Source organism: Gadus chalcogrammus, chromosome 3, assembly GCF_026213295.1.
Source record: "Gadus chalcogrammus isolate NIFS_2021 chromosome 3, NIFS_Gcha_1.0, whole genome shotgun sequence".
Classification (NCBI taxonomy): Eukaryota; Metazoa; Chordata; class Actinopteri; order Gadiformes; family Gadidae; genus Gadus; species Gadus chalcogrammus.
This window is the reverse complement of record NC_079414.1, coordinates 13,601,169-13,621,593: the sequence shown is the minus strand read 5'-3', so window position 1 is coordinate 13,621,593 and position 20,425 is coordinate 13,601,169. Positions and strand designations below refer to the sequence as shown.

Genomic DNA, 20,425 nt, shown 5'->3' with positions numbered 1-20,425 from the left:
TGTGTATTTGATACATTTATCTTTATTAAAACCGAGGAAAAGGGAAATCTGCATTCCCACTCGTTAATACGCATCAGTCACTACGCTTTTATGGAGTGGCGAAGTCACGCCCCTTCCGGTAGAGCCCGTGGGACCTATGAGATCGAAAAATATGAATGGGTTTCAATGGAGAGAAAGTAATTATTTCCTGGACCCAGTCTTTATATGCCCCGGATTACACATATGTTGTTTGGATTTAAATGATAATTTTTTAATGCAAAGAAACTAAACATTTTCGTGAAGGAGTTTGATAATGTTAGTTTTTTTTTCCAAGGGGAGGATAAAAGCATCAAAAGAGGTGAAAACCATTTTAAGTTGGGGCATGTGGAGAGTTTCAGTTATTCCGATGGGGAGATTGTCGGTCTTGTCCACGCCAGTCGCAGGGAGCGTGACATCAAATAGGGGACGTGTAGTCTTTCTCATTGTGTTTTCTCTACAGCCTTTAACTGAACAATTGCACAATAAACGGGCAAACTCTTGGCATAAAAATCTATCATTTAAATCCACAAACAACATATGTGTAATCCGGGGCATATAACAACTGGGAGGCGTGACTTCGCCACTCTATTGTCTCCCCCCCCTCTTTTGGTGTGTCATGTGGTTTACGTCACATGATCTTGAGGGAAGCGCTTCGGCCAGCGGCAACAACACTGCCGAGCTACTCCCGCTGCCTCATGTATATTCCCGAAAACTGTCACCTATTTATTATATATTATACGTCCCTTCAGGTTATACATCAATGACCGAACCAAGTGGTAGTCGTCAACGGTTCACTGACGGGAAATACGGGGCCAAAATACGGGCCAGTGTAGTTATTTTGGCGCTGTTAAACTTCTTCTGAACACGTCTAAAGTCATGGCTGCAAGTGGGAACCACGATGATTCAGGTAATTAGGTCCAAATGTTCTTCATTGTTGCTGCAGAGTATTGATGAATATCCCACTGTTCAAATAGCGATCGTTATTTGTAGGCATCGACGCAAACATGAATCCCGGTCCCATGGATAGGAACAATACATGACAGTCTGCCGTTGTATAACCTGTGACAGCTGTATTAATTATTTGCAGAAGTATGCCATTTGTTAATCTATCGTGAAATTGTATTTAAAGAGCAACATTGGTTCCCTCAGGAAATATAAACTTGCTTTGTGTCAACAAAGTTTATAAGTTTTACAAAGTAACACTGATATCCTACTTCGATTACCATGACACTGAGTTCTTGACCTCATTTACTGAGGCTGCTTAGTTCTTCTAAATAAGCCTATTGTTATAACGTCGCTACAGTTACATCCCCCCAAACCCCGTCCAATATCTTCCTACAGCAGCTCTGTCTGGTATAATCAACTAACTCAGAAATAGTTCCACGTTTCACACATGATAAATTCCATAGTTTAAAAAAAAAATGATGACTTTGAATTGTTCGTCAGCAGTTTTTCTTTTTTTGTCCAATTGTTCAGCACCAAATTGATTAAGTGTGCTCCTTCTAAAGTATGTTATATAGTCTTCCCATTGTAAGCACTGGTAATACCTACTCTGTTATACTTCATGGAGCTGTTAGTGGGTGGGCTTTCTACAGGAATCGGCCAACTGAGAACCAGTTAGCAGCCTAAGTACTTTGTGGACTCATTTTCAGTAACAGTCGTGGCATGGAACTGACAGGCACAACCTCGCTGCCTAGACCCTTTTCAGTGAGTCGTCCGGCGCTGCACAATACAACCTTGGTAGCGGTGGCCATATGATTTAAGTAGAATTGTTTTGTAATCGTTTGATTGACTGTATCTCGCCTGATCGTCCTACACCCGCAAAATCACCCATGCCCTCTGTTGCTGGCCCTGATCTGGCCCCTGATTTGACTGCTATCTGCCATCAACGATCTGTTCAGCATTTCACCCTCGCCATATTGACTTGTTAAGTGGATACATTCTTTTGGCTGTGATTCATTCTTATATTTTATTGTTGTCTTGCACAGCTTTTTTTTTCCAACAAACAATGAGACACGCAACCATGGTTGGGGTCAGGACATAGACCTCTATGTGACATAGAAGTTTGGAGACTCCTCTCAGTAAAGCCTGCACTGTCGCCACTGCCCATGGTTATCTACACTGAGCCTCACTACATACAGCTCTATTTAGTTTGTGTTTGCTCTGAACTGATCTTCTTAAGTTACTAAAGAGGTCAACAAATTGTCTGGATTTGAATCGGTCGATTCAATTTGGACATTGTAGATCAACATGTTATTTATGAGTAGGACTAGTAGTTGGCGCAGAATATCATCAGGTGATCCGAACATACTTTGTATGTGCTGTTATAGATGAAGCACACATCAACAACTTCTTCTTATTTTAACATCTGCTAATCAATGTTTTTAACACAGAAACGACTCTGTGAATAAACAACCCTAAACATAGAAATCCTAGATCTAGGGGGCGTTATTCATTTACAAGCTTTGTCGGGTGAGAAGTGGTTCATCACAGCTGGTTAGTTTTAGGAAGCAATCCTCTTCAATTGTGGTTTCGGGTTATGCTAACCCCATGATGTGAAACACGGCTCAAATATGTAAAAGACCAACTAATCATGAGGACCTTTTATCTCCAGACTCATGTGTTTAAGCCGGGGCATCACCATGCATTCTCCCTGGGGATCAGGTTCCCCCCAATAGTGAGAAAATACAAATGACCAACCCCCAAATAATTTGTGGATGATGCCCCAGTACTTGTATACAGAATGAGCTATATACAGAATATAGTGTGTAACTTCCGGATGCTAGCACCTTGGCTATTAATCTAACAAAGCACTAATCCTTCCTCATTCGTCTGCCCTTTTACTGACTTGGGAGTTTAGACCAATTCTGTCTCGTCGTCGTCTTAAACATGCATGCTCTCCTCACTGGCTTAGGAGTGTTGGCGAATACGGAGATTGTGTGGAGACTGTGGAACAAAGGCCACATGGGCTGTAAAGCTGTCTAGATCTAGCTGGGAAGTGTGTTTTAAGGAAGGCCATTGGTTTAGAAGTGTGTTTCAGTTTTGCTTTCTAACTTTCTCCTTCCTTGACTGTGTTGCTTACTATCTTGCCTACGAGGGATTTGATTGGGTTACTATGACTCATATCTTACCTACTGTTCATATGATTTATTTCTTACTTGCATGGACAATACTTACCGTTGGTGCAAGTGATTTTATGGCTTTATTTATAGCTTGATTGCTGTGAATATCAGATGATGGGCTTGCCTCAGCCCTAGAATAAAAAGTCATCAAACCAACAACTGGAGAGTGGCTGGTTTGGACCCCTCCTCTTAATCCTGGCAATTGTTGTTAAGGTGTCCTTGAGTAAGAGGCAGTCTTGCTCAAGGAAGAGACATTCAGGCTCAAGGAAGTTAAACCACCCAACGTGTAGTCGCCACACAGTATTTTGTCCCGTCTTTCTCGTTTGGTTTCTCCTATATTTGCGACAGAATTTTTTTTCTTTGTCTTAGTTTATATTCTAAGCTATGATTTTTCCCCATATAATCTTAAACCTTGGTTGAGTTTTGTGAGGAGGTTTTTGTTCAAAGGTGCGTTTGGGAGATAGTGTGACGATCCTGATCTAGAACCAATCGTATCGCATAGGACCAATCGGTGCTAGGGGGAGGGAATTTCAGTTCATGAAAAGCAAAGAGAGCCTTTGCCTGCAGAAAAAAAACAACAACAATTGCGGCCCCCACAGAAACAGAAATCTGCACAGAAAGCTTTTACGTTTCTTTTGCTTTGCTTTACGGCCAGAGCGAAGAGAGAGTAACTCTGTGTACCAATACGGACACCACCATATTATTTAGTATGCCTGAAATGATTTAGTATGTCCCAATAAGGAAGGCACTGCGCCACAAATAGAAGGGTGTTGTACTACATACGGTCGCATTTCGCCGTGTGCCATTCAGCATGCTTTTTTGGCTATTCTGCCCCACAAATCTGCGCAGCATAAGATATGTCACATTGACTGAGCCCGCCAAAGTAGATGAGTGGCCCTACAGGTGTACTTATCAGTGAAGCAACCTTTAGTATTTTCCAATGGTATGCTTACTGTGTTCAACTGTGCATACTTTGTAAGGGTAGCTGCAGTACGTACTGCAAGTAAAAAGAATGCGTTGTGGAACGCAGACTAAGAGTTTCTTAAACAATGTGAAGCTGCACCCATATGTGGAAATCAATTACTGCCTAGCCAAGACCCGAATGCTATTCATGCTAAATGCTAACTTTTATTTCTGGATGATCTCATGAGGGTAATTCATAATAGCACAGCCAGGAAAAATGTACTGCCTCTCTTTATGATTAAAATTTGATGACCAGGTTTGTGACAGCCACCACAATTTATAATCGAATTCTTTGCTGTTTGACAGGTTTGTTAAGATTCAGCTCAGACTCTATTTTTCTTCTGTAGGCCAACCTCTCTTCTCGGAGGCGAGCGAGACTGGAAAGGTGACCAATGGCTTGTTTGATTGCACGAAACGTTGAAGGAACAGAATCTAAGCTTGACGTTTGGTGCCAGAAGCCTAAAAACTAACAACATTGACAGGTCTTTGACAGCCTCTGCTAGACTGCAATGCAGAAAGGTATTCACTATTCTCTCAGAGATAAGCATGCTTCTAAGGTGCTGGAACGTTCTGCGATGACAAGATGCCGGTGGTTGATTGCAGTGGGCGTATCCAGCAACCATTATGAACCTATTGCTGCCAGTTTAGACCTGATATTATAGTTACTAGTTGGTCAATGTCTTTTTTTTCCATTAATGTAGTGGCCCATATCCATGTTCACATGCACAAAATGCTCGAAAATGCAATTGAATCAGCAGGGGATGACAAAGAACCACAGGTGGCCAGGATCATCATTATTATCAACTCATCATCATGTTGCCCGGATCGGTTGTCATGTTTACCACGTCAACACAGACAGTCGTCGCGGTTATCGCGTTGGCAGACAGTCGTCACGGTTTAAGTGTTGTCACAGACGTTGATTATGAGTGTTTAAAAACAGGCTTTGTTATGCCACATGTGTGGTCGAGTCATTCCACATAAACACTCAAAGTTCACCCAGAGCCGTTCACACAGTTTGTGTAAAGGACTCAACACATTGAGTTAGCTGCAGAGATTGAAGGGGTGAACAACAATGTTCTGAATGTCTAACAGAGAACAGAAGTATACAGTGTGTTTACAGGTACAATAGGTAAAATTGGCAATGAGCTTTTAAAAATGGTAATGCAGTCCAAATTCGCAGTATTGGAGAGAGTTGTCTCCGTCCCGCCCTCGCCTCCCCAGTCTGAGAGCTCACCCGGGTTACCAGGTGGGGGACAGGGAACAAACACCAGCGCAAGCCGATTGCACCATGATATTATGAGACGAGCGCAATCATTCGATTTGATTTTGACATGATAAGTGACGACGACGACGAGTCCTCAACTCTAAGTCGCTAACGTGATCGTTTGCAAATTGACAAATTATAGATTATAAACCATCTCATCTGGCATCCGTCTTGAAATATTTCTGAGCAGTATTTATTTATCAAACTGATTTAACCAGGTCAATCACTCACTTTCAAGAGAGACCTGAACAATCAGAAACGACAATGTTTCTGATTCATTTTGAACACCGGTCTTGTGGGCGGTCACATGACGGCGATCACGGTTGCCATGTTCATGATGTTCAGTCGTCACAGCCGTTTGCCGTGACTTTATTTACTGTAAACAATAGTTTCAACGCCATGCATAAGTATCATTTAGCCATTAGACATTCAAAAAGTTCTCGAGATTACAGGGTGTGAGGGCCTCGTCGATCAACACACAGATGGAGCGATGGATGTGTGGCACATCAATATGCAGTCTTGTAGTTTAATTTCTTCCACTGTTGATGTTTTTTTTTTGTGACGCACAAAAACTGTTTGAATCGTCTGACCCTGCAACATGACTAAATATACTTTGTGACTCCTACATGTGTTCTCAATCCAGATAGGCGGACTGCTAAATAACCAAAACAAAGCAAATCGTCATGGAGCGATGCAGACGTTCAAATAAATCAACTAAAAGGACTCTGAGTTACTTAATCGAAAACAGCATGAGCTCATTGTTGAAATGGTGATTTGGATTTAAAGAGGTAAAATGGCTCAAGAAGTCCCAGCATGTAGAGATTTGGCTACCACTGCTTGGGTTTCTCAAAACTAATTCTCTCTCTCTCTCTCTCTCTCTCTCTTTCTCTTTCTCTTTCTCTTTCTCTTTCTCTTTGTCTCCTCCCTCCCGCCCTTCGTCTCCCTCCCTCAGAGAGGAATGGAGGGTCGCCCTCCACCCCTCAGTACGGGGGCGACGCCATCGGCGACCACTGTCACCACGGGAACAGCCATGGCCTCCACGGGTTACTCGGGGACCCGGTGGGACACTGGGTGGCGGCGGACCCAGAAGAGGAAGCCCTGCGCAGGGACCTCAAGTACTTCTTCATGAGCCCGTGTGACAAGTACCACGCCAAGGGCCGCAAGCCCATCAAGTTAGGGCTCCAGCTGCTCAAGATCATCATCGTCACCGTGCAGGTACGCTGTGGGCCGGCGGGCGGATGGAGGCATCGCACGCTGTCTTTGTGAGGGTATTACAAGTGGCTGTATGCTTATGAGATGAGGCGTTGCTGTCTGCAATCACTTACTGGCTGCCAAGTCTCTCTCTTTCTCTTTCCCTCTCTCTTTCATAAAATATTTGCTTTGATTAATAACTGTTACAGTTAAAATCAGACCCATTTCCAGATGTGTATATCAATCAATCAATTGAATCAATTTATAATCGCACAGTTGTATATTTAATCATTGAGTGATAAATTATCTTGCTGTTCAGTCTCACTGTCTGTCTCCCTCTCGCTGCTACTCTGTCCCTCGTCTGTTTTTCTGTCTGTCTCTCTGCCTCTGTCTCCCTCTTTCTAGCTGGTGCTGTTTGGCTTGAGTAACCAGGTGGTGGTGAGCTTCAAGGAGGAGAACACCATGACCTTCAAGGAGCTCTTCCTCAAGGAATACGACGAAGGCTCCAGCGACTTGGCCGTCTACACCCAGGGCGACCTCTACGACCACATCTCCTACACCATCGAAAAGGTGAGACTAACGCCTTGCGGTTCTTACTCTTCGTCTGAGAGATATGGTTCATAGAATAAGTGTGGGTTTGTTTTTTGATGCGCTTCATGTAATATATATTAAGAGAGCTTTGGAAACTGTGGACAAGTAAACAATGTTGCGTGTCATTCAGAACACTACCAAAACTCGCAACTCGCTATGCTTGTTTACCCGAGGCCTGGCTACACGTGATCGCTGGTCAGAGCGCAGAGCGCGTCCTATGCTGGCCGGCCGTCACTGTTTACGTCCCAGAAAGGCATACATTAACAGGTCGCCCGTGTTCCCTCCCGGCCCCAGTACCTGGACCTGGCCAACACCACGGTGGGGCGCTACGCCTACGTGTACGGCGTGGGGGTGAACGACAGCGCCCTGTCCCTCTGCCAGCAGTACTACAAGAAGGGCAGCATCGACCCGGCCAACGACACCTTCACCATCGACCCCCACGTCATCACAGGTACGGGAGACTGAGCGGACAACTCCAATAGGGTTTGGTTTAAAGGGTGACTGGATTCCATGTTCAGTTCCACATTAAACTAAATCCCAAAAACCTTCAAGGTGACACATTATACCACCAGGTGTGAGTGTGATAAGCCATTACAAGCAGTTTTGAAAATCGGCCTCTTCTGACATCATAAGTGGGCGTGTCCACCTAGATATGTGTTTTATAGATGAGCAACGTTTGCTACAATCCACTGGGTAGGCTGGTAGACAGCACACATCTAGGTCGACATGGCTTTTAATGGCTAATCACACTCTCATTTGATGGTATAATATGTAACCTTTAAACTAAATCCAAAAAAAAAGAAAGTATTTTGGGTGAGTGTTCATGGGAGGGAGGATTTATCCCTATGGTAACGACCCATGGCAACTGTGTGACACGTCGCCGAGCTGTCCTGCAGTCGGCACATAGGGAAAATGTGCGCATTTCCTTATCGGTTGAGCCTTTTTAGATTCTGAAGATTAATGATACGAACTCTGAGGCTGCCTAACAATGTTTGCAGCAGTGCTGGCAAGCTGTTTATTCCCTTTGAATTTTGCAACAAATGGTTTCCCTTTTTGTCTGTGCTTCCTCCTTGTGGGCATAACTTCTGGGTTATTTAGACTTTACCATGAACATAGAAGTGAGTCATGAGTCAAATGTTGTGTTAGTAAGCTTTTCCGTAAAACAGACAATTGACAATCAGTATTGACAATCGGTTGGAATTTCCACCACATCAAAAAATTGTGTTTTATGGTAGACGTACATTTGGCTTTACAGAGCACATCCGCTTCTGGTTTCCAAAGACCACACCTCCCAACAGTCGCTGTTTACGAAATAGTCTTATTATAAATTGTAGCAACAGGCTCTAATTAGATTTTTTAAAGGACTTTATCTTGTACAATCTACCACTCTCCCAATAAATATGAATTTGTTCACAAATCATTTTGCATAATGCATACTAACTACGTAACGCATTCATGAGCAAAATGCCCAACGCCCACCTGACCTTTAATAACAGGTTAAACAGGTTAAATAAACAGGTCTTTATTCAGAGGAACCGGACCACATGAGAGAAACCAAAGTAGAGTTTTGAGCTTAACTTAAAATGGTTTCTTCTTTATAATAAAGATTATCTCTGTATAGATGAGCAATGTTTACTTCAGTCAACTGGGTAGGCTAGTAGACTGATCTATCCAGCAAAGATCTAGGTGGACACGCCCACTAGTGATGTCATATGGGGCAGATTTTTGAAACGGCTTGTAAGGCTAATCACACTCACACCTGGTGGTATAATATGTCTCCTTTAATCGCTCCCTCTTCCTCCCCCTGTCCCTGAAAGACTGTGTTGGGGTGAATCCAATGTCTGCCCCCATTGGTCCTGGTTCTTTGAAAAACGACTACAAGAACTTCATTCTCAAGTTTCACAAGTAAGGCGGATTTTAGCGTTCACATGTCTTGCATCGCCAAGTCTCCCACTTCAACAAATGTCAATAGTAGAAGCTTTAAGTTACAGTGTTATTGACTGTGGCGTTAACCTATTAGGCCTGCTTATTGTAGGTTCTGTCCTTGTCGTTAAATATAATGAGATTACATAAAGAACAAAATGCCTCTCTCTTTCGTTCACTCACTGAATTCTTCCCGTTTTATTGACTGTGATCTAATCCTAATGGGCCTATTTATTGGTGGGTTGTATCCTGGTCGTTAAATAGAATGAGCTTACATGTTTTGACACGATGCCCCTTTCTCTCACCCTCTCCCTCACCCTCTCATTCTCTAGGCTCATTAATGTGACCATAGAGTTTCAGCTAAAGGCCATCAATATACAGACCATCATCAACAATGAGATACCTGACTGTTACACGTTTTACATAACCGTAAGTGTTTCCTGTACACACAGACTTGGTGGAAAAACAGAGCAGTGTTTGAATTCTCCTTTCTGACCTATTTCTAGGAGCCGTTAATTACATTTGATCAGACTTCTCTGTCACCCCTTCCTAATTTAATAATTACATTTGACTATCTTGACAATCTTTTAATTTGCCCAAATCACACCCATTCAACAGCATTGAATCACTCATAGAGCTGGATTTTGATTAGTTGGTCATTAAGGATCCCAGATTGCTTGTGTTTGATTGGTTGGTGTTCCCCGTCCTCCAGATAGTCCTGGACAACAAGGCCCACAGCGGCAAGGTCCAGATCAGGCTGGAAAACCGGGCAGTCATCAAGGAGTGCAAATTCCCAAGCGTCTCGGGACAGGGTGAGTTGCTAGGGAGGGAAGTAAGGAGAGCCTGAACAAACGCACGTTTTATAATGGATTGAGGTCACGTAATAAACTCAAGGGAAGACTACAGTTAGCTTGGTTGATATGCAGCAAGCCGCTCCCTAGCATATTATCTGTTTAATCAACAAGTACAGTTCGATGCCTTACCGGTTATTACAAGGCCTTCCTTCACCGGCCACTGTATGGTTGTATGTAGCAATACCCGCAATACATGCCTGGTTGTTGAAACATTTATAGATGCAGAAGTGTTGAGGGATCAGAAGCAGTCAGGTCAGATGTGACAATACAGGATTGGTTCGCATCATCTTTGTTTATATTGCCCAATTTGCAGGAAGTATTCACAAATGTTCCCTTAAAAACAACCTTTTTAGCATCTCTTCTGTGAGGAGGGAAACATGATTCAATTAAAATATAAAAATACCTCTGACGATTCGTCAGTGTCTCTACGGATATTATCAAATCTCCAATTAAACATGGAGACCGGAAAAGTGTGGCCTCATATTGTACCTGGGTCAGAGAGATTCTCAATCACAGAGCTACCATAATACAAAGAGGATTTCACATAAACATAACACAAACAGGACCCAGTGGGCCGATGTCACAGCACCAACCTAATACAAATGGCATCCATTGGACTGATTTCACAGTGCAAACATAACACAAATAGGATCCATTAGACTGATCACACAGAGCTTACAAAGTAGAAGTAGGATCTATTAGACTAATCACACAGAGCTTCCATTGAACTGATTTCACATAAGGACCAATAGGATCTACTGCTATCCATGGGTCTAACGTTGGCGCCACCTTGTCTCTTACCTCCAGTGGAGAACTATGCCCGCCTGTCCTTCGACGTGTCCGTGGTGCTGGTGTGCTTGCTGTCCCTGGTGCTGTGTGGAAGATCCATACTGCGGGGGATCGTGCTGCAAAATGTAAGGAGAACCCCCCCTCTTCACCTCAATACTAAAGGCTGATGTTCTTCCTTGTTCCTAGTGACATAATGGCAGGTGTGCAACTAAATCAGCAATTGGGCTTCGATCACGGAAGCAATTGGACAACCACGTCTCGCTAATGATTGAGCCAATTTTCCTCTAGGCATGACTCATACACTCGACCAGCATCTTTAATCGAGAACCGATTTGATTTGGCTTCTAGCATATCAGGGACTTGACCCCTCTCAAGCAAACAAGGACAAATCCAGCAGGAGAGCCCACCAACTTTTAGGATATCGAGGTGGTGCTCCATTTTCTAAAAAATTCTAGTAGATGGGAGGAATTCATAATGGTTCAATTCCCAACATAGTTTCTAAATGTCAGTTAGGCTTCTCTGTCAGCCTCGAATCACGAGTGAACTCTTCAATCTTAAAATAATAAGGCCGCTCTTGATTTCTATATTCCCTGTGATTGGGCCTGAGGCATGGTCTACCCAGAGAAAACGATCCTCAGCATAGCATGTATCAGAATAAAGGAATCTAATCCGCGCCAGCCTCCCTCACTCCCCCTTGTCCTTATCTGTGTGTTTCTTGTTTTGGACCACGTGTTTCAGGAGTTCGTGGCGTTCTTCAAGAACAATCTCAGCCGCAAGGTGTGCTGGGCCGACCGCATGGAGTTCATCAACGGCTGGTACATCCTCCTCATCGTCAGCGACTTTTTCACCATCATAGGCAGCTTCATCAAGATAGGCATCGAATCAAAGGTCAGCCTTAGTGGGTGTGTGGTCGCAAAGTTCCCATGGTGGGAAATCTATAGCTGCATATAAAACAGGATTTCCTAAGCACATGTTATCCAACCATACCTTATTTTCACTGCTTTCATTGTACGTCTCTACCAAATAGTATGGCAGTATATTTCAATAATATAACGTTTTTATCAAGTTTGTGTACCTGCAGTTTCACCAGGGTGGAGATACTGCTGTTGGTGTGTTTATGTTTTTTTTTTTTTGTCTTCATAAGTGTGTCCCATGTCTTTTTTCAATTGATTTTTTATATTGTTTCCTTCACAGGCAATCGGGTATTAATCAGCAGTGTTTTACCTTTTATTTACCCAAGAACGAAAACCTCAGCCTAAAAACACAACACCATCATGTGTTGATGAAACAAAACAAAAAGGTCCACCTTCAATTAGGTGCAAATGAGAGAGCCAATAATCAGAGCGATATCGGTACATTGCACATATACATATATTCCATTGCATGTATTCATACATGCATGCACAGTCAAACGCAAACACGCTGACAACATACATATATCATACAAGGTAAACACTTGACCTAGAAGGAAACTATTTTCTCCCCCACTATAATTCCCTCCCCGTCCTGCCCACCCCGCCAGTCGAACATCAGGCTTCTCATCACTCAAATTTCCCGGACCTGTGATAGAAATGGTTCCCGGACTTATGTATATATGTCAATTTTCCCATTTATTTTATATATTAGTCGCTCGTAAGAGGCATTTCAGATGGGGCCGTGAACCATTCAGAGAAAGTAGGGTTGTTACCCCCGGCCCAGTGCCTCAATATCACCCTTTTAGCTGTAGTAATCGCGACCTTTAGCCACTGGGCCTTTTTCAGGCCAATTCTCTTGTGTCCTTTTAGACTGTTCAGGAGGCACGGAGCAGGAGTGAGGTCCACATTCACACCTAGACTGTCAGTGATCTTTTGCATAACCCTCTGCCAATAGGTGGCAAGGCTGGGGCAATGCAAAAACATGTGGACAACATCACCTCGTTCAGCCTGGCATCGCCAACAGAGATCTGAAAGACTCAAACCCGCCCTACGCTTTCTCACCGGCGTCCAGTAGAGTCTGTTTAGTATTTTAAATTGAATTAGTTTAGACCTTGCGTCTCTCATTGGGTTCAACATCCCCTTCAGTAATCTATTCCATTCATCATCTTCAAACAGTACCCCTAAATCTTTCTCCCTTCACAGCTTTTAGACCCGAGGTAGTGCCCTTAAAACCATCAATGAGGTACTTGAAAATTTGACCCGACAGGTGTGGAAGTTCACTGAGCAATTTCAATTTAGACCCTATGGGAGATTGAATAGATAACTTCCTGCCCGTTGAGCACAATTAAGGAAAACTATCTCTAAGCTGGAGAAATTTCCAGAAATCCCTCCTCTGCAAATTGTAAATTTCTCTCAGTTCATTGAAAGTTCGGAAAGTATTGGTGTGATAGAGACATCCAATATGTTTAACACCTTTAATGTACCAGTCTCTCCAAAATAACAACTCCCTCCTATTTTCTGTTTCGGATTATTCCATATTAAGGCAGATGCTACTAGGAAGGGGGACAAACCCTCCTTCTATGCATCTGAAGCCAGATATCCCTAGAGTGGGAGGTTATTGGGTTCTGAACATTATTTTTTGGACATTGACTCAAGTAGTCTGCCGCACTAAATGGGGTATTTAATTCTTCCTCCAAGTCTACCCACAAGGGTCCGTCCTCCTTACTTGAGAAAAGGGAGGCTATCTGAGCCCCTGTGAAATCTTCTTGGTGAAGTCTCATATTAGGGTGTCGCTGTCCCCCACATTCTGTTTTAGTCATCTTGTTAGCTTCATTCTAGGCCTTTTCCCGGCCCAAATAAATGGACTAAACATTTTATCTATAATCTGGAATGTGGTTCCTGGAACCCCAAGAGGCAACATACTTAGAAGGTAGTTCAATTTGGGGGCTATGACCATTTTTATCGCTTGTATTCTTCCCCATGTGTGTCCCATGTCTTGACAGAACATGTCCTCATGAGTGTGTCCTGTGTCTGTCCTGACAGAACATGTCCTCATGAGTGTGTCCCGTGTCCGTCCTGACAGAACATGTCCTCATTAGTGTGTCCTGTGTCCGTCCTGACAGAACATGTCCTCATGAGTGTGTCCTGTGTCTGTCCTGACAGATCATGTCCTCATGAGTGTGTCCTGTGTCTGTCCTGACAGATCATGTCCTCATGAGTGTGTCCCGTGTCCGTCCTGACAGAACATGTCCTCATTAGTGTGTCCTGTGTCTGTCCTGACAGAACATGTCCTCATGAGTGTGTCCTGTGTCTGTCCTGACAGAACATGTCCTCATTAGTGTGTCCTGTGTCCGTCCTGACAGAACATGTCCTCATTAGTGTGTCCTGTGTCTGTCCTGACAGAACATTTCCTCCTATGACTTGTGTGGCATCCTACTGGGGACCTCTACGCTCCTTGTGTGGGTCGGAGTCATCCGCTATCTCACCTTCTTCCAGAAGTACAATGTAAGTAGCAGCAGCACAGGTGCATGGCCTTTTAACGTTCCCAGATTTGACTCTCTCACTCACTCACTCACTCACTCACGGTAAACTGTGTGTATGCGTGTGTGCCGCTCCAGATCCTGATATTGACGCTGCGGGTGGCGTTCCCCAACGTGATCCGGTTCTGTTGCTGCGTGGCAGTGATCTACCTTGGCTACTGCTTCTGCGGCTGGATCGTCTTGGGACCCTACCACGTGAAGGTCAGGGGCCCACCGTCACTCTGTGTTTTTACCTGAGTTCTAGCCTGTCCACCGTGTTGGACATTTTATTATGTCATCGCCTTTCGTTGACAAGCGGCCAGCAGCACTCAAAGTTGAAGATATTTTTAATTACTTCCTTTTCTGGAAATGTGCAGCAGACGCATTGAAAGAAAGGATCTCAGCACAGGCTGAGGTATGATAAGGAAACAATGGGTGTATTGTTTTTGATAATGCTGTTCCGTGCGGCCCCCAGCCTCAGAGGACCCCAGAGTCTGAGGGTGTAGCACTACTGGGCCACGCCATAAACACAAGTTTTGTGTTTTGCTTTGGCTCCGTAGTTCCGGACTCTGTCCAGTGTGTCCGAGTGTCTGTTCTCGCTCATCAACGGCGACGACATGTTCGTGACCTTCTCCGGCCTGGAGGGCAGCAGCACGCTGGTGTGGGTCTTCAGCCAGGTCTACCTCTACACCTTCATCTCCCTCTTCATCTACATGGTGCTGTCGCTCTTCATCGCCCTTATCACCGGGGCGTACGAGACCATCAAGGTACCACCATACGGGACATTGAAAAAGCAAAAGATGTCGATTATATTGGGTGTTAAAAACACCTTATTCCCTTTTCTATTCATGATGCGTCGTAGCATAAACAAAGTCACAATGTGTAAGCCTGTAATAAAAGTGTTCTGTCCACTTTAAGTGGCTGGGCCACTATGGGATGTGAACTAGCGTAGCTCGGCCGGCTGGGAGGCCTGAGTTGGAGGGGTTGAGGGAGTGTCCATAGCAAACTTATTGTAAATAAAGAGAGGTACGGGCTAAAAAGCATTTTTTATTTGCAGAACATTTCAGTTATAGGATGTGATTGTTATTGATAACATTATTGAAATCACTATTGACCAGCGTTGACCACATATGAGTCCAAGTTATTTTAAGCTTTAAACTAATGATGGTTCAGCTCCTTTCATGTACGAGGGCAAGGCTAGCAGACTAAACTATTTTAGATGAGCATACCACATGTGTTCATCCTATGACAAAGCCTCTGTGAGAAGGGTCTGTTCAAAGGTTTTTTTCTGTGCGCCTCTGTTTAGAATAACCCTAAGTGTTTAGAATAACCCTATTCCTCCCACGTCTCTGGCAGCATCAAGTCCAGGAGCCCATGCACATCACGGACCTCCAGGCCTTCATCGCCGAGTGCACCGACATGCCCAACTCCGGCAAGTTCCGTGGTGTGGAGACCTCGCCCTGCTCAATCTTCTGCTGCTGCGACAGGTGAACACACGACGAACGAACCGAGCCACCAGCTCAGTAGAGCACTACCGTAACTCAAGATCACATGAGGCCAGAATAGGGTGGTCTGGTTTGTTTCAGTGCAGACGCCTGAGGGGTCTTTGGTTTTCTTATTGTACCCTGTTCATAAAGGTGGCAGTTACTGTAGACATTTGATTGTAGAAATTTAAATGTGTGTTTATAGATATACAGCCAAGTCGACAAGCAATAGCCTGCAGAGATTGATGTTTTATTGCTTAGTGGATGTTTTTTTAAGTAAATGTTTTATATTCGTATCCAAAGATACTTCAGAGTGATGTTTATCAGATTGGTCAAGTTCAGGTTTATAGTGTCTCTTTTAAACTCCAGTTTTAGAAGAATAGTTTTAAATTGCGTTTTTTATTATAGTTATAACCAAAACGACTTCTCCGAACGTTGTTTCCACAGAGCGACGACCTATGACGACGTCCTCCTGGTCAACTGAAGAGGACCGTTGCAGCCTCACTAGTGCCTCACTGGTGCACCCTGCTGGCCACCGTACCGAACTGCACACAGCACTACTTCTAGCCCAAACTGTCCTCTTACATCTTCCCGGGCTGGTTGCTGTAAAACCATCACCTCCACTCACCTGAATCGGTTAACGTCAGTGATGTCAAAAAAGGACCCGGGTTACCATTGAGGAGGAATGTGCTCTTGGAAGTGAACTCCAGACCATAATGATTCGCATTCTGTGTGAATATGGATCCAGATTTTTTAATGAGGCCTTTGACTTTGGAGTGGAAATTCTGCTTCTAGGACATCCTATATACTATAGTATGGTGGCCCCAGAGGAACACGTGCACACTTTTTATTCACACGGTCCATGTTTTTTTCTTGTGTACTTTGTAGTGTTACTTTTCCATGTTTTTATTTGTAGTACTGCACAGCGCTACCATCGCACAAAAATACTTTTAGCAGGTTTGTTTTAAGAAACAAGAGACTCTACTTGAGAAGGTTAAAGTAGTATATGGTGCCATACTAATTTCTATAGTCGATTTAGATGTTCACTATCTCACTTTATTGGTTCATGCATTCAGTCGGACCAGATGACAAAGCAGTAGCCTACCAGACACCATATGCTCTCTGCTCTACTCTGCTCTACTTTACTCTGTCCTGTGTTTTATCTTTTAGCAGTCATGCACTTCAATATCCATATTTAAAGGGGAGGTGTGTAGAATTGAGTGGCATCCTATGGAACATACATGGAAGAAATGGTTTATAACATCCAAATGTATGTTTTAATTAGTGTATGCTCTAATGAAAATATGAATCGTTGTGTTTTTGCTTCCCTTTATAATGTGCCCTATCATATATACATGGGATGTGGGTCCTCTTCCACTGAGCTAGACACGTTGCACCTCCATGTTTCTACAGTAGCCCAGAAAGGACAAAGCCATGTTTTTAAAGTTTTAATCATACATCTTACATGTAAGCTATGATCTGTAGATTTACAGACTAAATAACTAAATACAAATAACAAATCGATCAAGAAATGGCTTGGCTATGTGATGTCGTGGATGATGTCATCATTTTGGAAGTAGCTCCTGGCTCTTGACAGGCCAGTACCGGCCACTGTGGCCTCTCCTACTTACTGATGAAGTGTGAGGTGTGGGGGGCTGGGTATTCAGTTGGTTTCAGCCTCAGCATGCTCTCCGCAAGATTCCACTAGATCCTTAACACAGCAACTTAACTGCCAAATATAGTACAGATCATTGCAGATAATAGGAGCCCAAAACTCAAACGTATAGAAAAGGATAGGGATGTGGTGAACCTCAAATTGCGGATTGACAATCAGAATAATGGCACAAACGGTCAGCAAAAATGTGTTGGAGTCTCCACACAGAACAGCACTGTTTATCAGTGTCTTTAACGCTGCTTTGTCTTGTGAGCAAAGCTCTTAGATTAGTGATGGAACATAACAAGGTTTTTATTTAATCAATGTATTTTGTTTTCTACTGGATCCAATAGGTTTAATGAATCTATTTATAGTTGTGTTGCATTATTTTTACAAACAAAACCTTACCTGTGTATAGCATCAGCTGTCATCTTGTCTCTTACTTGCATAACCTACTTTTATGATCAAAGTTGGTTGTAGTAGGCTGTTTTATGTCTGGATGCATTCTTAGATGACTGGCTTTTTACTGCCTCGGAACGGTACCCATGGGAACCTGAGGGAGATGTGATTTGTCCGAGCATGGATTGACTCTCAGACGGCTGAGTTTGAGGACAGGAGCGTAGAGAGTGAGAAGGATGCAGAATTACTCCCCTGCTGTCTCCTGGCTCCCTCATGCTTTGTCCTTGGTCATTCACAACCGCTCGGAATCTCTTGTTCATTCTCATAATGATGTCTTGCTTGAAATGTAGGCTAGAGCTATAGGCCTAGGATAGTATAGGTTAATATAAAAAAGCATTAATATATATATATTATATATATATATATCCCAATTACTTTGAATTGCGAACAACAAAGATTTGGGAATAAGGACGTCTTCGTCTATAATGATATGAATTTGAAGTATTTATAACAATCAGTTTGGAATAAAACGTTGGGAATTATTTTGTTCTTCATTTCAACTAGTTGTTATAATGGCTATCTCAGATCTATTGACATGATAGTCTTGATATTCTATAAATATGTTTCCACCCTTGAGGCCCACACAGACCCTCTCCTGACTCAATATCAGTGAACACATTTGGCATTATGGTTATTATTGTTTAACATTTGCTCGTTCCCCATCTGTGCCTTTTCATCTTATTGTGCGATTTCATAGCAACCAGAGAGGTTCTGTTTACCTTTTTGTGGTTCTTTTTTATGTTGTACGTATGTGACACACTGTAAAAACAAATAAAAAATAATTTTTAATTAGCATTTGTATTCATTCTACTGTAACCCTTTTTTATCTTTGTGTGTGTCCAAACTCAAGGTCATCATTATAATGCCTAGCTGTTCATAGAGCATCAGTAGCTACAATGGACAATGGTGTGGTCCATAATAGCAGCATTTCGACTAAATCTTGTGTTGGACTAGAGGCCTGCCTAAATGATCGTGGAGGAAGGGCGTTTCCTATCATTATTCCCATGCTGTAGCTGTAGAATACGAAGCCAGGCTGGCACTTTAGGGATATTGCTTTTTGTCTGCATTCCTACCTCTGTTTTCTTCCCTAGTTTTTGTTGGTGTGTGTGTGTGTGTGTGTGTGTGTGTGTGTGTGTGTGTGTGTGTGTGTTTGTGTGAGTGTGTCCCAGCTCTGTGAGTACTGAGGCCCTTGGTTGTGTGTGCAGCTGTCAACGTTACAACAAGTGTGAGAGGTGGGGCTTTTCAGGATTTACGATTTTTTTCGGGGGAATACCACCCTTCCCCTCATCACAGATCCAAAAGGACACCGAGCCAGCGTTCAGCTCAGTCACAGACCACCCTAGCATTGTGAGCTATCCGTTCTCTGCCGTCCAGTAAGGTCTTCTAGAGATGGAGGCTTGTGCCAGGCAGACACGCCCTCGCTGTGTAACCACAGTATTAGTGTGCACTGTGCACACTAAAACGCAGGCACGGGATTTATAAAAGCTTTGGTTGCAGAGTGATGTCATAATGGATGCCATTAGTGTCTGGTTCTGTTCAAGTGCAGAAGACAGAAGCCGTACCTGAAAGTAGGCCCTGGTTGCACTGTTTATATGTCGCAACTTTATCTTGGGCAGTGCTAAAGAGAGCCTGGAGATGGACTTGTGTGTTGTTCTGTGGACGGCAATCGCTGAACACTATGTGGAATGTGACTTGTGGTTTCGTTAGTGAAACTTCTTATCATGATGACACAAGTGGCCGCACAGCGTCTGGTTAATGGGTGGAGAAGTGCCTGTTCATGGGATGTAAAAACAAATGTATGAAACTTGATTCTTGCAATGATTTTCAGATTCCAATGAAGGAATATTGGCCTACATGTTGGAAACACAGACTGAGCTTTGGACCTTAAAATGGCATCCCATTGGGCGCCTTGTCTAAACATTAGCAGTAGGACCTAAACAGAAAGTAGCCTACCAAATGGTCATGTGTTGTTATTTGTAAAGGCCTAATTGTGATTAAATCTTTATTTAATTGTTTTAAAGAAGATTCTGTACTCTCATGCGGTTACTTTGTCATTACTTTAGGGTTATCATAAAAGAGCCATAGAGCCCATTGTTGGGAGGCCTACTTGCCAAACATTGTCCACAACAATGGAGTCTAAAAGTCTTGCCAAGGTCCAAAGTGCAAATAGTATAGGGTGGTGTTAATATTTCTAACTGAAAAGTTCACTGAATCTAAATAACCGTGGTGTTAACATCAAGGTTATCCTAAATCGTAATTACTTGACATAATTTATAAATATAATCATTCACTCCTACGCACGATACTGTCGGGGAGGAATATGGTCCTCAGGAACTCAAGACTGAAGGTAGTGAAATGGGTTGAATGACTCATGCATTTAGCCCTTTCACACAACACTTCTGAAACATTAAGAAAAGTAGATGAGGAAACCCTGAAACATGTATTTTTGGTAATCCCCTATTTGCCATTTTCCCCACATAACAATTTCACTAGATTTTTTCCTTATACTTATTATCGTCTTCCCGGTTTCATTATAGTTGGCTTAAGACAGACCAGTTGAGGTCACACATCTGAACGCGCTCAGTCAATCCCAGCGTTCTTTGTATATCCCTCCCTTTCTTTTCATCATTGCCTATTGTGAATTCTGCAGCTGCATTCTCACAGACCCGCAAGGACACTG

The 20,425-nt window shown here is 43.2% G+C and overlaps 1 protein-coding gene across 1 annotated transcript; it reads left to right on the top strand.

The window, feature by feature from the left end:
- Nucleotides 1-631: 631 nt before the first annotated feature.
- On the top strand, nucleotides 632-18,556 carry mcoln1a (mucolipin TRP cation channel 1a). Its single transcript, XM_056586127.1, has 14 exons — nucleotides 632-925; nucleotides 6,320-6,582; nucleotides 6,964-7,128; nucleotides 7,444-7,600; nucleotides 8,967-9,054; nucleotides 9,405-9,501; nucleotides 9,785-9,884; nucleotides 10,734-10,840; nucleotides 11,454-11,603; nucleotides 14,033-14,134; nucleotides 14,248-14,370; nucleotides 14,709-14,915; nucleotides 15,505-15,635; nucleotides 16,080-18,556. The coding sequence occupies exons 1-14, from the start codon at nucleotides 895-897 to the stop codon at nucleotides 16,114-16,116; spliced, it is 1,758 nt and encodes a 585-aa protein (XP_056442102.1). The 5' UTR covers nucleotides 632-894; the 3' UTR covers nucleotides 16,117-18,556.
- The last annotated feature ends 1,869 nt before the right edge of the window (nucleotides 18,557-20,425 follow it).

Excerpts from the sequence above, each read along its gene's own strand:
- mcoln1a (XM_056586127.1), top strand. The coding sequence starts at position 895 with ATGGCTGCAAGTGGGAACCACGATGATTCAG. Across the intron at positions 926-6,319 it reads TGGGAACCACGATGATTCAG|AGAGGAATGGAGGGTCGCCC; the intron begins GTAATTAGGTCC and ends TCCCTCCCTCAG. Across the intron at positions 9,885-10,733 it reads CCCAAGCGTCTCGGGACAGG|TGGAGAACTATGCCCGCCTG; the intron begins GTGAGTTGCTAG and ends TCTTACCTCCAG.